The sequence below is a fragment of the Scyliorhinus canicula genome, chromosome 18 (genome assembly GCF_902713615.1).
Source record: "Scyliorhinus canicula chromosome 18, sScyCan1.1, whole genome shotgun sequence".
NCBI classification, from domain to species: Eukaryota; Metazoa; Chordata; class Chondrichthyes; order Carcharhiniformes; family Scyliorhinidae; genus Scyliorhinus; species Scyliorhinus canicula.
Window position 1 is genome coordinate 39,701,923 of NC_052163.1, and position 17,114 is coordinate 39,719,036.

The 17,114-nt window shown below is 46.8% G+C and overlaps 1 protein-coding gene across 1 annotated transcript in view; it reads left to right on the forward strand.

The window, feature by feature from the left end:
- pik3r5 (phosphoinositide-3-kinase, regulatory subunit 5) overlaps positions 1-17,114 on the forward strand; it is a 120,471-nt gene that overhangs the window by 54,027 nt on the left and 49,330 nt on the right. The window contains exons 6-7 of the mRNA XM_038777263.1: positions 13,676-13,745; positions 16,357-16,531. Coding sequence (XP_038633191.1) covers positions 13,676-13,745; positions 16,357-16,531 — 245 coding nt within the window. The remainder of the gene's footprint in view (positions 1-13,675; positions 13,746-16,356; positions 16,532-17,114) is intronic.

The window sequence follows — 17,114 nt, forward strand, 5'->3', positions numbered from 1 at the left end:
ATTTCCCATCGAAGTCACCCTCACGCCTCCTGGAAATCGGTGGGCGGGAGCTGCCGGCGGGAAAAGAGAATCCCAATAGCTGGCGAATTCCCTCCCTTGTTTTTTTTTTCATTGTTAGTGAGAAGGGCAGATTTAATGGCTGGAGGTGGGTTTAGGCCTGGGTTTAGCAGGAGCGGCTGTTGGCAGGCATTTCTTTGATGTGTTTGAATCCCTAGATGGTGTCAGAGGTATTGATCAGTAGAGTCACTACAAATAGGTTCACACTGTATTTCAACATCACCGCAGCAATGTTGCTGAGTGCAAAATGGATAAAGTCTAATCTCTTGGGGATACCTCCAAGGAGGGAGGGAGGAGGCCAGCAGAACAGGGGCAGGAGCCGCATAATGTGGATAAAGAAGCCGAGCCTGCTGAGGAGCAATGGACTGCTGAGAGTGAGCTGCAGAATCAACAGAGCTGCCGGCCGAGGCTACACCCTGCCAAATGTATGTGTAGGGTCTGAATGACATACTTGCAAATGGTGGAGAGACAGTGTCTGCGGAGACTACACCTCCCGCGAGCCACTGTGACACCTGTGTGTGACATGGTCATGCCAGACAGATCGCATCCATCTGTGTGTGTGGGGCAGCCCATCCGATCGATGAAAGTCACAGTGTCATCCAACATTTTCACATCAGGGTCATTTCAGGCCATGCGCGGAGACCTGAGTGGCGCAACGCAGCCTGCAGCACAACACTGCGTTAAGATTTTTATGCATGCCATGTCTCGCTGTGCCAAGCAATTCATTGCCTTCAGTGCTGACAACGTAAATCAGATGGAAAGAGCCAGAGACTTTGTGGCCACGGCAGAATTTCCAAAGGTTCAGGGCAACATTCATTCTTTTTAAATTCACTTACACAATGTGGGCCTTGCTAGCTAGGCCAACATTTATTGCCCACCCCTAATTACCCTTGAACTGCTGCAGTCCCTGTGTTGTAGGTACACCCGCAGTGCTCTTAGAGCAGTAACCAGTGGAGTGCCACAAGGATTAGAGCTAGGGGTGTGGGGGTGGGGCCTTTCAAAGGGCGCGTTCAGACACGATGGGCCAACTGGCATCCTTCTGCAGGGATTCTATGGACAGTCTGTCAATGAAGGAAGTTGTATGTTCTGTACAGTCATGACGATAGCGCACTACCCCAACCTCTCCAGTATCTCAGCCATATCTCCACATACCTCACATTGGATGTCCAGCATCTGCCACTTTACAAACGATTCCAGAGGCTCATCATCCAACTGTAACTCAGCATCCGGTTCTCCTCCAACAACTCCTCTAACTGCTATAGGCCTGCTCTATCCCAGTCTCCGACATGCATGCGTGACTGTGATGTTCCCTCATCAGTTTGTGCTTCCCTTACTTCTGAGGTGCTAGTATCTGCGATTATGCTGGGTGTAGATTACAGATGGGGCACCGCTCCCTCAGAGGCTTCCTCTTCCTCCTTTGAGGTTAGTGTGGGACCCTTGGAACTTGTGGCAAGAACTGCCCATTAAGCACCTGTGTACAAAGGAACAATAGGGATGGTTAAGGCCATCTTTAAACTTTGGGGTGCATCAGCACTGGCAACACTGCAAGGATTGTGATATCTTACTCGTTGTTTGCATTTTACAACTTTCAACATTCAACTTGTTAATCCTGTATGCGTGGGAGCCTTCAAAATCATAAACCATCAATGCCTCATTCATAATAGTATACCAGACATCATGAACCCTCCCCTTTGTCCTCTTTATACATCTCTATTTCACATGCAAAGAATGCCCCTTACAGTCTCATCACCCCAGGCTTTCTTTCTATCTCTCTTCTACCAATGGACCAGTTCCAGTCATTGGCAGCCAAATCCAGCGCCTTTTCCTCTGTGGTTGTGAGGATTGCCAGGTTTGGCGCACTGCCTCTAGTCTTGCTTCTCTCCCTGGCATTGTGTGCCCTCTTCTCAAGTCATTAAAGTGCGACATTGTAGTGATTTTGAATCTGCCGTAGAATTTTACCTTCACATATTCGGCTTACGTGAACTCTATAGGCTACACTGTTTGTACAATGGTTTCCGCATCCTAACCAGTCTACGTTTAACACTTCTCACCCCATCCCTCGAGTGCCATGCCGAGGGACATTGGTGCAACATGCCGCCTCACACTTCTGGGCAGCGCACAGGACAATACGCTAATCTTACAATACGCTGACAATAGGCCTTCCATAAATGTTCTGTGTTTGTACATCTCCATAATGGAGCCTCACTCACCCTCGCGGATCTTGGAAAACCTTTGAGGCATTTTTAGCACTGAACCCAGGTTCACTGGCTGACCCAGGGCTGCTCACCTCCACTACAGCCTCCGGCCAAGCCACTTTGGTCAGGCTGGGAGGTCTCCTCTTACAGTCACCTAGAATGAGGAAATCCTGCCTGTCACTTACGGCCTAGAGGAGGGCTCACAGGAAGTCATTGCCTTTCGTCATCTCCTGGCTCCCTTCCATCCGCCATCTGTGGAGAGACACAGAGAGTCTCCATAAACACCTGAGATTCAGCTGGGTTGCACTTCAACTGCATTCCAAGGATTTTCCTTCCTTACCAAAAATCCTGAAAGCCTCCTATCAGTCAAAACAGTCAGAACTTAATAAAAACACTCACTCATCTCTGGTAATGTTTCCAAATAATTATATTTAGCTACAAATTCTTCTGACAAATTTTAAGTAATGACCCCTGGTGCTGCTGGTACAGTCCTGTACTAAGGGTTCCTTTAAATTAGTTGTCATAACCTTCTTTCCAAAAAGTGTTCGATAAGATACCGCACAAAAGGCTACTTAATATGATAAGAGCCCATGTTGTTGGGGATCGTACATTAGCATGGATAGAGGATTGGCTCACTAATAGAAGACGGAGATAAGAGGAACATTTTCAGGATTGCAACTGTATCTATGAAATGCCACATGGATCAGTGCTGGGGCCACAATTATTCACAATTTATATCAATGACTTGGATGCGCAAAGCAAAGTCAAGTGGTGAGACACATAGAGTCTACAGAGGGATATAGACAGGCTAAGGAATGGGCAAAAAACTTGGCAGTTGGAATATAATGTAGGAAAATGTAAAGTTATACACTTTGGTAGGAAGATTAAAGGAGCTGAATATTAGTTAAATCAAGAAAGACTGCGGAAAACTGTAGCAGAGAGGGTTTGGGAGTCTTCGTGCATAAAGCACAAAATGTCAGCATGCAAGTTCAGCAGATAATAGGGAAGGCAAATGCAATGTTGGCCTTTATTTCAAAGGAAACAGAGTTTGAAAATAGGGAAGTCTTGCTAAAATTATACAAGGCACATAATAATGATATCTTTATTAGTGTCACGAGTAGGCTTACATTAACACTACAATTAAGTTACTGTGGAAATCCCCTAGTCCCCTGGCGCCTGTTCGGGTACACTGAGGGAGAATTCAGAATGACCAAATTACCTAACAAGCATGTCTTTCGGGACTTGTGGGAGGAAACCGGAGCACCTGGAGGAAACCCACGCAGGCATTGGGAGGATGAGCAGACCCCACACAGACAATGAATCAAGCCGGGAAATGAACCCAGTTCCCTGGCGTGGTGAAGCAACAGTGCTAACCACTGTGCAGTCGTGCAGCTTTGGTCCCTTTATCTAAGGAAAGATAAACTGGCATTGGAGACAATCCAGAGAAGGTTCACTAGGTTGACCACATGTGTGGAGGGATTTTCTTATGTGGAGAGGTTTAGTAGGCAGGCCTTGCACTCATTGGAGTTTAAAAGAATGAGAGACAACCTTATTCAGACATATAGGATCCTCAAGGTGCTTGAAGGGTAGATGCTGACAGGTTGTTTCCCCTTGTGGGAGAGTCTAGGACCAGAGGGAATAATCTCAGGATAAGGGGTCGCTCATTTAAGAGAGTGATGAGGAGGTATTTCTTCTCTCAGAAGGTAGTGAATCTGTGGAACTCCGTACCGCAGAGGGCTCTACAGGTTGGGTCATTAAATATGTTCACGGCTGAGATCAACAGATTTTTAATCAGCAAGGGAATCGAGGGTTATAGTGATAAGACGAGAAAGTGGGAGTTGAGGATTATCACATCAGATCAGTCATGATTGAAGGGCGGGATTTACCGGCTGTTCACGCCGGTGGGAAATTTCGGTCTCATGCAGGCACCTCTTCCGCCAAAGAACACACGGCGTGATCGATAAATCCTGCCCTCAATGAGCGGTGGAGCAGACTCGATGGGCTGAATGACCTACTTCTGCTCCTCCGACTTATGGTCTTATTTACACAAATCGGCTCACTTATTCTGGTAACTTGGATAGCCCCTTCTTGGATATTTACATGAGCTCATTTAAATGTCTGAGTGTATCAATTCAGAACTCTGTGGTCTTATGATATGAATTTTAAAAGAGTTCTTAGAATAAGACACCCAGATTGTGTAAACAGAGTAAATGCTTGTGGTTATTTTGTACATTCATGCTGTACACACTGGCCTGCTGGGAGGGATATATCAGCGCATGGGTTTCCCAATAACGAGGGGTGCAGTCAGCAGCAAATCTGTCGACAATAGCAGGACCGATAGATCCCGAAAATCACACGGCGGGGTGGTGGGGAAATCCCACCTACTATGTGGCTCAGCCAAACAGAATGGTGTGAAATAGTTTTAGTCCAGCTGAGTTTCTTCAACAGACAAATTATTTTTTGTGTTTTCAATGTTTTTGCTAAACAAAACGTAAAGAAAATTGGTGGGACAAAAGCAGTTCCACTTTCAGACCATGTGCAATTTGTACTTTCACAAACGTCAAACCCAATTGATTAAACTCCCCTAAATGGCGTCAGTCATTTCTGATAAATCTTCCAAGAATCATTGAATCATAGAATTTACACTGCAGAAGGAGGCCATTCGGCCTATCGAGTCTGCACCGGCCCGTGGAAAGAGCACCCTACCCAAGCCCACACCTCCACCCCATCCCTGAAACCCAATAACCCCACCTAACCTTTTCTTTTTGGACGCTAAGGGCAATTTAGCATGGCCAATCCACCTAACCCGCACATCTTTGGACCGTGGGAGGAAACCAAATCACCCGGAGGAAACCCACGCAGACACGGGGAGAATGTGCAGACTCCGCACAGACAGCGACCCAAGCGGGAATCGAAACTCGGACCCTGGTGCTGTGAAGCAACTGTGCTAACCACTATGCTACCGTGCTGCTCCACTGTGCTACCATAGAATGATGCAACAGAGAGATGGCTTTATGATCCATGTTGCCTGTGCTGACCCTTGGAAGGGTTCTCCAATTAGTCCCTGTTCTTTCCACATACGCTACAATTATTCTCTTTCCGGTATTTATCCAATTCTCCCTTTAATAACTCAGAAGAGACTGGTGGTGAACAAACATTGATTTATTTACACTATTTACAAAGGTCTGCATAACACAGCATATCGCTCCCAGTACAATCACAGCTGGGAGGAATAACCACACCAGCTCCTGTTTTGGGCCTGCTTTTATTTTAGCTCATAACGAGCCCCAGTGGATGACGTCCTCCCCCAAACTGGGGACCTCGTGCTCCAGGGGTCCCATGGGGAGACCAATGATGGATTTCCCGTGGTTCTCATGGGGGTTATGAGAGAAACATATTTATCTTCAATCTGAAAAATGACCGTTTGTCTCCTTTCTGCTTTCTATCCCTTGACCAATTTCATATCAACATTGCCACTGCTCCCTGGATCCTCTTTTAGGTTTCAGTTTTGCTCACATGTCTACTAAGTGGTACTCCATCAAATACCTTTTGAAAGTTCACATGTTCGCCTTCATACACCCACTCTAGTACTTCATGAAAGAACTTGGTCACGTTAGTCAAACACGATGGGAGGGATTCTCCCCTACCAGGTCCCGAGGAGTGGCCTGAACCATTCCGGCTTCTGGCCGCCCGGAAGGTGTGGGGTTAGCGTCAGGCCCCTTCCACGCCGTTTGGCGTGGCACCAACCCTGCTGGCGCCGGCCTAGCCAAACGGCGCCGAAGGGCCTCCGCCGGCCGACGTAAGTTGGTGCATGCGCAGGAGCGCCAGCGTGTGCTGGCGCCATCCCAGTGCATGCACAGGGGGGTTTGTCCCCGCACCGGCCTGGCGGAGGTCCACAGCAGCCGGTGCAGAGGGAAAGAGTGCCCCCATGGTACAGTCCTGCCCGCAGATCTGTGGGCCCCGATCGAGGGCCAGGCAACCCTGGAGGCAACCCCCGGGGCCAGATCCCCCCACGCCCCCCCCCCCCTCCCCCTCCCGAGGAACCCGGATGCCGCCTGAAGAGCCAGGTCACGCCGGTAAGTACCAGGTCTAATTTACGCCGACGGGACCGGCCTAAAACGGGCGGTCGTTTGGCCCATCGCGGGCCGGAGAATCGCCGGGGCGCTGCTGCCTGCACCCGCCCCCTCCAAAACCCCGGCGCCGGAGAATTTGGCAGCAGGCGGGGGGGGCGGGAATCACGCCGCCCCCCGAGCGATTCTCCAGCCCGGCGGGGGGGGGGGGGGGGGGGGGGGGGGGGGGGGTCGGAGAATCCCGCCCGATGTCTTTAAAAAAATCTATGCTGACTTACGTTTATTAACCCATATTTCTATATTTCTCCAAGCTTCAGTTACATTTCTTCCTGATTATTATCTCAAAAAGGTGCCCCATGACTGATGGAAGGCTGCTATTTTCAGTTTTAAAAAATATATATTTTTATTCTTGTCCCTTTTCACATTTTCATCCAAATTTACACCCACCAACAATCAACGGTAACAAATACAATGACAATCTCTTGGCCAACAATCCCTTCCCCCCCACCAACCCCCAAACAACCCTCAACATCTTAAGTACAAACATCCAAGAAAAAGAATCAGGAATCCACCATCACCCCATACATAGTCACCAACAAAATACACAGTGAAAACCCCAACTCCCCCCCCCCCCCCCCAAGCCAGTCCAATGTTCGATGTCATCCAATTCTTGAAAGTGCATAATATACAAAGCCCGTGAATTGTAGACCCCTCCATCCTTCCCCTCAACTCAAACTTCACTTTCTTGAGTGTTAAGAACTCCAGCAGATCCCCCCGCCACACCGAGTCACAGGGTGGGGAAGCTGATCTCCACCCCAACAGGACCCACCTTTGGGCGTTCAACGAGATGAAGGCTAAGACATCTGCCTCCGCACCTACTTCCAAACTCTGCCGATCCGATATCCCGAATATGGCTTCCAGGGGACCCGGTTCAAGTTTCATATGCACCACCTTCGAGATGACCCTGAAGACCTCCCTCCAATACCTCCCCCAGTTTTGGACAGAACCAAAACATATGAACGTGATTTGCGGGGCATCCCCACAACACTCACAAGTATCTTCTACCCCTCAAAGAGTCGGCTCACCCTCATCTTTGTGAGGTGCGCCCTGTACCTGACTGACCTCATTAACACTACACCCTGTATGCTTCAACCGATGCCAATGCTTATGTAGTTACATTGTATATCTTGTGTTGCCCTATTATGTATTCTCATATATTTTCTTGAATTTTGTTTAATTCCCTTTTCTTCCATGTACTGAATGATCTGTTGAGCTGCTTGCAGAAAAATACTTTTCACTGTACCTCGGTACACGTGACAATAAACAAATCCAATCCAATACACCACCTTCGGCTGTATCAGACCCAACCTCGCGCACAAAGTTGAATCATTCACCCTCTGGAGCATCTCACACCACAACCCTGCATCCATGCCCTCCCCCAACTCTTCCTCCCACTTTGTCTTAATCCCCTCCAGCGATGCCTTCTCTTCTCCAAGAATCACCCCATAAATCAGCGACACCAACCCCCTCTCCACCCCCCCTGTTGTCAGCACCTCCTCCAACAGTATAACTGCTATATTCAGTTAATCACTCTTTCCTGTTTTGAACAAAAGCGTAACACTAACCGTTCTTCCAGCCCTCTGGTACTGCTCCATACTTGAGGAGGATTGGAAGTTTTTCAAAAATTCATTCACTGTGTGGGGCATCGCTGGGAAGTCAGGTATTATGGCTCTTTCCGAATTGACCTCGAGAAGGTGTTGGTGAACCATTTTCTTAAATACAACTGCAAGGCTTTTTCAGGGGATTGTTATGAGTCAACCACATTGCAATGGATCTTCGGTCACATATAGGTCAGACCGTGCAAAAACAGCAGATTTCCTCTGAACTCTGTTGAGTTGTGTTTTTACAGCAATCCAGTCGTTCGATGGTCACCATTGCTGATAACCAGCTTTGTATTCTACCAGGTTTTTCCTAATTAGCTAAATTTCAATTTCCCAGCTGTCATGTTGGGAATTGAGCCCATGTCTCCGGATCATTAGTCCAGGCTTCTGGATTATTATTCCAGTATCATAGTCATTGTGCTATCTTATGCCAAGTAATGATTGTGTAATAATTTCCATCCATATTTCCCTCAACAACCTTCAGACCAGGTGACTTTTCTGCTTTGAGCATTGTATTTTTACTTATCTTAATCCTACCAAAGTTTCTTGTTTTCTACGATTACTGTGACATTACAGCAGTTCTCTTCTTTAACGGAACTAGAAGCAAACTACTCACTTATTATCTCAGCAATTCCTCTGCTCTGCAAGAAGATTTATTATTCGGCCCCCTAGTCAGCGCAACCTTTCTTTGATTGGCCTTTTACAATTTATATCACTATAAAATACTTTGGATTCCCTTTTATGTTGCCCACAGATCAATTGATCCAGTGCAAATAAATGTTTTAAATCGGGCATGTCCAGCCTTTTCACTCCGGGGGCCATATTTGCATATTATTTTTGCTTAAGGGTTGATGAGCAAGATAAGGGGCTGGATTGTCTGTTTTTGGGACTATGTCCCCACGTCGTCGTGAAAACTGTGGTCTTATACGCCAGGAAAACTGGCGTCAAAAGGCCACAGATTCACCGTCTTGCAGCGGGCTAGCAGGCAGCTGTTATAGAGCTCGAAGCTCTAGCTGCCTGCACTTCCGGGTCAGAGGTCGCACATGCACATGGCGGCGGCCTCCAATGCCTGCACCCTGCTCCATGGCGGACTCAGCCCACGGATCTGGACTGTCGAAACAGTGCCCCGCATTGACCGCTTACCCGCCCCGGACCGCCCAGACATATAGCCCCAGTCCAGAATGAAGCACCCCCTGCCCACCGGTCATCCCTCCCCTGATTGTGGCGGCCCAGACAGAGTCCGCAGCTGCCATGCAAGTATCACAGAAGGTGAGACCATGTTAGAACCACGCCGTTGAGAATTCGGCCAGTCGGGGACGGAGCATCGCGGGGGCGGGCCTCAGGCAATGGCCTGAGGCGGTAGATACTCGGCGTGGTGCACTCCACGAGAATGCCGATTTTCAGTGGGCGGGGAAATGTGAAACTGCCGCCGGTTCCGATTTCGTGCGCGAAGACGGATTCTCCGCCCCGTCGCCGAACGCGTTTTCGGCATCGTGGTGCGGAGAATCCAGCACAAGGTTCGGCAAAACAATAAACTGAATTTCAGAAAAAGTTGAGGTCGTAAGGAAAGAAACAATTGCGGAACAAATGTAAAACAAAGTCGGAGCAATAAATTGTTGAGTGTAAAAAAAAAAAGAGTACGCAAGAAAAATTACCAGCAAGTTGGAGGGTCAGTGTATGTGGGTGTGAGGGTGTGTGGCGGTTAGAGTGATTGAGGAAAATGAGATTTGGCATTAAGGCAGACTCGCGCTCACACTCACTCACTCACTCACTCCCACACCCACTCAGTCACCCACTCCAATACTCGTGCCCACACTGTCACTCACTCCCTTGCCCGCATCCACTCCGTCGCTCACTCCCACACCCCACTCACTCAGTCATTCACGCCAACACTTGCGCCCACTCTGACACTCACTCCCTCACCTACATCCAATCCGTCACTCACTCCCGCAACCCACCCACTCCGTCACTCCCACTCTCGCACCCACTCAGTCACTCACTGGCACACATCAGTGGAATGTGTTTGAGAGCATCAAGTGCCCTCTCGAACCTTAAGGTTTTGCTCTGAATCCTTTGGAAGTTTCGTTGAAACTCCTTTCAACTCATTCCATCGTGTAACTGTAAACAAAAATGCAATTTGAATTGTAGCTGAACATCGCTCAAATGTACTCTCAAGAAGCTAAGGCCCATTTATCACCATGTAGCTGTTATTTCGGAAAGAGTACTTGAGTCCTCATTTAAATATTTAAAATGGGAAGCAGAAGTGAAAATTTCCAAGCAATAGAGATCAGAATATGTAGGCAATCTATTTCAATGGATAAACAATAACGTAACGTTAAGGGGAATTTGAAATCTCTTGCTTTTCCTGCAATGGAAAAATTGCTTCTGTTTTGTTCCTCCTAGCGTTTAAATAACGTCCTGGCTGAGTTTGTTCAAAATACACCACAATCATTTTCTTTCTGGTTTTGTCATTTTTGGTGTTGTCACTCCAGTTGGGACGCTGAAATTATTATCTGAGGAATGTAACACATCAGGGTTCAGCATTGTAAATTGTAAAATTAGGCTTAATGTGTACAATGACTTTTATTTGATCGGTATTCTGCACTTTTTGTTTGCACATTTTTCTCTCTACTAGAAACATTGACTCTGTGCTGAGTAGTTTTGCAGGCACCAGTCCACATCCAGCACATTGCTTAAATGTCTGTTTTCAAGGTGTGGTCCTTGGCATCGGCCTAGATCTTCCAGTCTCCAGATCGTCGGGGACTGGACCTATCCCCCCATGATATGTGTTGGGACTCCTCAAAGGTCCCGACACACTGATCAGATGGGAATTACCCAGGAAGTTTAATTTTCTGCTGGGCAATTCCCCTGCTCCACGGGGCCACTGAAAAAGTCTCTAACTCAGAGTTAGAGTCAGAGACTTTGGATGTTTCTGAATTGATGACCTGAATAGATACCAAGGAAATGCTATACAGGAAAAAAATCTAGTCTAACTCGTGTGTCACTACACTATTGGCGCCCCCTCGACTTCACCACCCTACCTACCTACCTACCTCCCTACCAACTACCATATTCACTTACTACCCTAGCCATCTGCCACCCTACCCACCAACCTCCCGACCCATATGTCGCACAGCCCTGCTGCTTACTCTACCCACCTACCACCCGAGTAACTTGCCACCTCTCCACTTACCTCACCCACCCTACCCCCTTACCCAGCAACACATTCACCCATTTACGCACACTATTCAACTGCCAAGGGAATCACAGGCAACCACAATCTGATCAACAGCTGAGATCAACAAGCAAATACATACACCACGAGACACTGGATAACTATTGGGAGGTAACTTCACTGTCCTCTCCTGCTGGAGTGCTGAAACCAAAGTTAATGTTCCTACCGTTACCCTGGTTGAGACGAACTGATAGACTGTGGGATTGAATCGTATGCATCACGCGTATATTCAGTTTAGCTAATCTTCAAATAAACCCTTTGGGCTTTGTATCTTAAAACAATCACAGATTCATTTGGATTACTTGAAAATATATTGCGTACACTCCATGTCTTCTGTTTATGGGATAAAAGATGAGGTTACAAAAAAAAAAAGACCAGTTCCTTGTAATACTTTATTTTTGAGATTGATAAAATGAGTGAGGTTGATGATATTGAAATTTGGAAAATCTCTAGCAGCATTTACGAACAGTCAGGAGCCCCAGTATGATGGTCTCGTAAGGTTATATGCATATCCCAATTTATGTGTGACTAAGGCATTGACTGTCTTTTACATTAAGCAATAATACAATCTCAATCCGGGGAAACCATGGGCTGACATGAAGCAGGGTGGGGGACACATGAAATAAAGCTGGTTGCAAGCCTTCCAACAGGCCCAACTCTGGCCTGCCTCCCGTATACTGGGGGTCCGGCAGCCGGCCCTCCCTTCGGCCTATTGAGGCCCTTGTGGATAGTTAACTGACACGTAAGGGCCTCATTCTGCCACCACCGCAACTATTCAGTCTGCAGGGGAAGGCGGGGCTATGTTAGATAGCCCGGCAGCTTTTACTGCACAACCTGTAGTCAGACAGGAAGGAGAATTCCTTCTTTGTAGCGTTATCTGTTCCCATCACGGCAAAAAAAAACCCTACCCACATTCAAGCTGCTATCCCCCTTTTGTTACCCCCCTCCCCCACCGCCACCCCAACTCTCAAACCCTCCCTCCCACTTGCTGGGGTCTTCCATGCTTGCCAAAATTCTCAAGTCTGGGATCCATCTTCACATCTTCATTGGTACTACTTGTAGTCCCAGCAATGGCCACTACACTCTGTTCTGGTGCTGCTGGGATTACAGAGCTGTCAGCCAATCTGAACGGGTGGCAGCACTTTTGGATAAGACATTTTGTCCCAGAGGGTGCAAGTCCCACTCTGAACCAATTAAGGCCGCTCCCAGGACATTATTGCTGTGGGGCAGATGGATTTCTCATTGGTGCGGTGCTGATGGACCTTTCCATTGGTGGGTGGGTAATCCGGCCCCATAAAAATCCGCCTCCAGGAGTACCTGCAATATTGAAAGGATAATTGTTCCCAGAACAGAGTCTAAATGAGGGAATTTCAAGCTGTCCAGATACATTTGCCAATTTTATGTTGTTTCTCATTTCCTGCTACATTGATCATCGTTAATTACTGTACTTTCTATGTTTTTATTTCTGTAATTTTATTGATCATAATTCGAAAAAGTCCACTTTTATCCAAACAAGAATCAATGGCTTAAAATGCAAACATTTTGGTTATAAATCGAAGGTCCAGTCATACAAATACTGCCACCATGACACCCTCCCGTTTAAAATTTCTACACGCCCCATTTAAAGGTCAAAATGTTAATCTCACAACAGTACTCAAAAGAGGAGCCTGATCCTGGAAATTTCAAGTCATGCATTTGTGACTTATTTAAATGATGACATTTGATTGTAGATCACAGACCGAGACAAATATACAGATGGAGAAGAGGTGTGATTCAGCAAAATTGACATTATCATTGGCAATGCACCAATCACCAAGTTCAAAATAACTGATTAAACTTGTGGTTTGAGCAGCAAGACCCAACCATACTCGGTGTTTTCTCAGTTTGTCTAGTTTCAGCGACGCGTTCTTATTGATCATTTTAACCGGCAGTAAAGTAGAAACTGTTTCATGAACTCACTTTCTGGGACTTTCACTCTGATGCTGTTTCCACTGGACCAACCATTGTAACATGTTTAGGGGAATTCCAATCCAGTCAGATGATATCTTCCTGATTGACCATTGAAGTCAGCAACCATGCTGTGGACAGGTATTTCACAGCGTGAAAGTAGGGTTGAAGCCCGGTATTTTACTTGACATTGTGGAATAAAATATAGCTAAACCTGGAACAAAATAGAAATCAAGTAGCATCATTTCAAATGGAGTGAAATGTGTCTGGATGATCATATCCAAATGGGTCATCTTAGATGTTTTAGAAATATGCTTGATATGTTTAAGCTACTTTTGATGTGTTTCTTAGTGATGGTGGTCGTGTGGTATTGCCTCTGGACAAGTGAACCAGAGACTTTAATGTTCTAGGGACCCAGGATCTTTCTTTCTAATTGCCAATCACTGTTGCTTGAAGGATTAATTGGCCTCAAAACTGTAACTCGTGTTAACAGATTGTTTCACTTTGTAGGGATCTCGTTCCAGAGATTGGTGAGAGCAGAACAAGGATTAACAACCAAAAATCTTCAAAACAAAACAATGTAAGGATCTGATAAGTTGCGAAGTATTCTTGTGTTCCCATTTTGCCATTAATCCAGACAATAGTCACCCCTATTCATAATACAATATGTGACACAAGTTCATGAAAGATCCTGCAGATTTTTATTCTTACTGAGTATAGTGTGCCAGCTAACATGTGTAAAAGCGTGCAAATAGAAAATCCTGGAGCTGGAGTTGCCTTATGAATGGATTTGCATTTTTTTTTAAACACTGAGGTATTAAATGTTCATTTGAAGAATAACTATGGGCCTGAAATTCCTTGCGTTGCAATATTGTTGGCCACACCAGTTACCTTCACTGCTTCACTGGGCGGCACAGTAGCACAGTGGTTAGCACTGCTGCCACACAGCTTCAGCGATCCGGGTTCAATTCCGAACTTGGGTGGCTGTCTGTGTGGAGTTTGCACTTTCTCCCCGTGCCTGTGTGGGTTTCCTCAGGGTGGTCCGGTTTCTTCCCACAGCTCAAAGGTGTGCAGGTTAGATGGATTGCCCATGCTAAATTGCCCCTAAGTGCCCAAAAGGTAGGGTTACGAGGATAGGGTGGAGGCGTAGGCTTAAGTAGGGTGCTCTTTCCAAGTGCTTGTGCAGACTCGATGGGCCGAGTAGCCTCCTTCTGCACTGTAGGATTCTATGATTCTAAACCTGCTGGAATTTGCTTTGCTTGTCAACACCCTTCCTTGGATTTCTGTGACCCTCATTTCCATTGAAAAGGTGAATGGAAATACTGGGCCTAACAAATTACTGAGGGGATAGTAGTGCCACTTCCCTGGGAGTTGTGATGGGAGACCGATGGCATGGACGGTGGCGCAGTGGTTTGCACTGCTGCCTCACAGCCTCCGGGACCCGGGTTTCGATTTCAGCTTTGGGTGACTGCCTGTGTGGAGTTTGCGTTTTCTCCCCGTGTGTGCGTGGGTTTCCTCTGGGAGCCCTGGTTTCCTCCCACAGTCCAAAGATGTGCAGGTTAGGTGGATTGGCCATGCTAAATTGCCCTTAGTGTCCAAAAAAGATGTGCAGTTTAGTTTAAGGGGTGATTTGGACAGGGCGAGAGAGTGAGCTTGGGTGGAGTGCTCTTTCAGAGGGTCAGTGCAGACTTGATGGGCCGAATGACCTCCTTCTGCACTGTAGGGATTCTATATGAAACTCTTGCAGAATTTCAGGGCAATTGGGAATTTTTGTCCCAAGCCTGCCACCTACTGGTAACAAGCTAAATTATTTTCTGGAAGTATTCAACAGGACTGGCAGCATCTGTACAGAGAGAGCCTGAAATATCGAGCTGGATGTTTAGCCCGAGGCGGGTGGGTGTAAAATTTCCTGCTGGTTCCCCATTCCATTCTGCCTCTGAGCCAGGAAAATCAGACCTATCACAGACCTCAAATGTTGATTCTGCTTCACTCTCGCATGGACGCTGCCAAGCCTGCCGTGTATTTTCTGTTTTGTTTTCAGCTTTCCAGCAGCCTCAGTATTTTGCATGTTTCTTCTTGTTAAGGAAGCTAAATCCTTGTTTACATTACACCTTCATACAAAACAGTAAAAGGAAAAAAATGATGGCCTCAAAGCAAACTATACATAGAACATACAGTGCAGGAGTCCATTCGGCCCATCGAGTCTGCACCAACCCACTTAAGCCCTCACTTCCACCCTATCCCCGTAACCCAATAACCCCTCCTAACCTTTTTGGTCACTAAGGGCAACTTAGCATGGTCAATCCACCTAACCTGCACGTCTTTGGACTGTGGGAGGAAACCGGAGCACCCGGAGGAAACCCACGCAGACACGGAGAGAACATGCAGACTCCGCACAGACAGTGACCCAGCGGGGAATCGAACCTGGGACCATGACACTGTGAAGCCACAGTGCTATCCACCGTGTGACACTTTAACTGAACAACGAACTTTGCCATTAGGATTCAAAATAGTCTCAATTATCCAATACGATTTTAATTCAAGTGTTAGTTTCTATTTTCACCAAATAATGTATTGCTTTGTATCAGAAGAAAGAACATTTATTACCAAAACTCGACACTGACAGCTAATTCAATTGTGTGAGGAAGCTGAGGGATAAGGCACGTTAAATAATAGCACATATTATTCAAATTTTAGTTTTATTCTTACAAAAAGGATAGTTACTTCCGTCTCCTCTTTAAGCAGGAGGCTATCAGTGCTGACCAAGGGACCATTTTCCCGTCAGACACCCAGTTCTCCTGCAATCTTAATGGTTGCCCTGGTCCAAACCTTTTTTCCATTTCCTGGGTGAGAAAATTCAGGGTTAAGCAGTCGCAATACAGGTCCACCTGGATGTAGACCACCCAGATTAAGTGTAAGTTTACAGCCAGCGAATCATGGAAACTAAATCTCAACCCGTGTTTTAGTAGTTAAAATGGCAGAATGTTGATCCGTGGTGGCACCCAGTCCACAAGAGAGCTAGATTTCCTGATGTCTTTTCCCATGACGAAACAGCTGGTGGAATTAAGTTTATTTCCGGGGGATGAAGTAAATCGGCATGAATTTGTTCTTTAAATGCTTTGTTGTGGCAACAATTGAAATTGTACCCATGACCTTACAGGTGTTTATCTTTCTCCCACTCCCTTTTCCAGTACAGTGCTTTTACTTAATTCTGCCGAGGTATCCAGTGAATTTGCGGAAGTTGCCGAGAAGATCAGCCGCAGCAAGCATTCTCTGGGAACCTCTCACATCACCCTGGTTAAGCACATGTATCAGGCGGTTTTTGGTGCCAAGTATAGTTTGAATGATATTCAAAGTGCTCTTGAGGTAAAGACCCTTCCAGTGAATACTAGTGTCTAATGTAATGATTCATGTGTCATGATTCATAGCTGAAGGTTAGTGACAGACTTCAAGAGAACATAACATACCGCAGAATTATATAGTCCTCACCAAACCCCCCCCCCCCACCCATCCTCATTGTTTACGCTGGCAGGAGGTTGACAGCTGGGGGGGGGGGGGGGGGGGGGGGGGGAAGAATGCATAAATAAAGATAGTTGGGTCTCGGGTGGGATGGGGAGAGGGATGGTACCTCCATCAGAAGCCCACTTCTGACTTGGGGGAAGGGCCTGCCCTTGAGTGGGGGGTGGTTGGGCTGCCGGTGGGTCCAGAGAATCCCACCACCAGCGAACAGCCAGAGAATTCCGACAGAAATTTAATGCAGAGAAGCACAAAATGATGCATTTTGGTAAGAAGGACTAAGAGAGGTAAAATTAAATAGTGGATCGAGTCTAATGCACCCCTTTGAGGTGAGTCTGGAGGCGGAGAAGCCCTTTAATTGGGTGGGAGGATGCCGGGTGTGACCCCGGTACTTTCCCACCTTTGCTCCAATTCAGGCCCACAGTTAAAATCT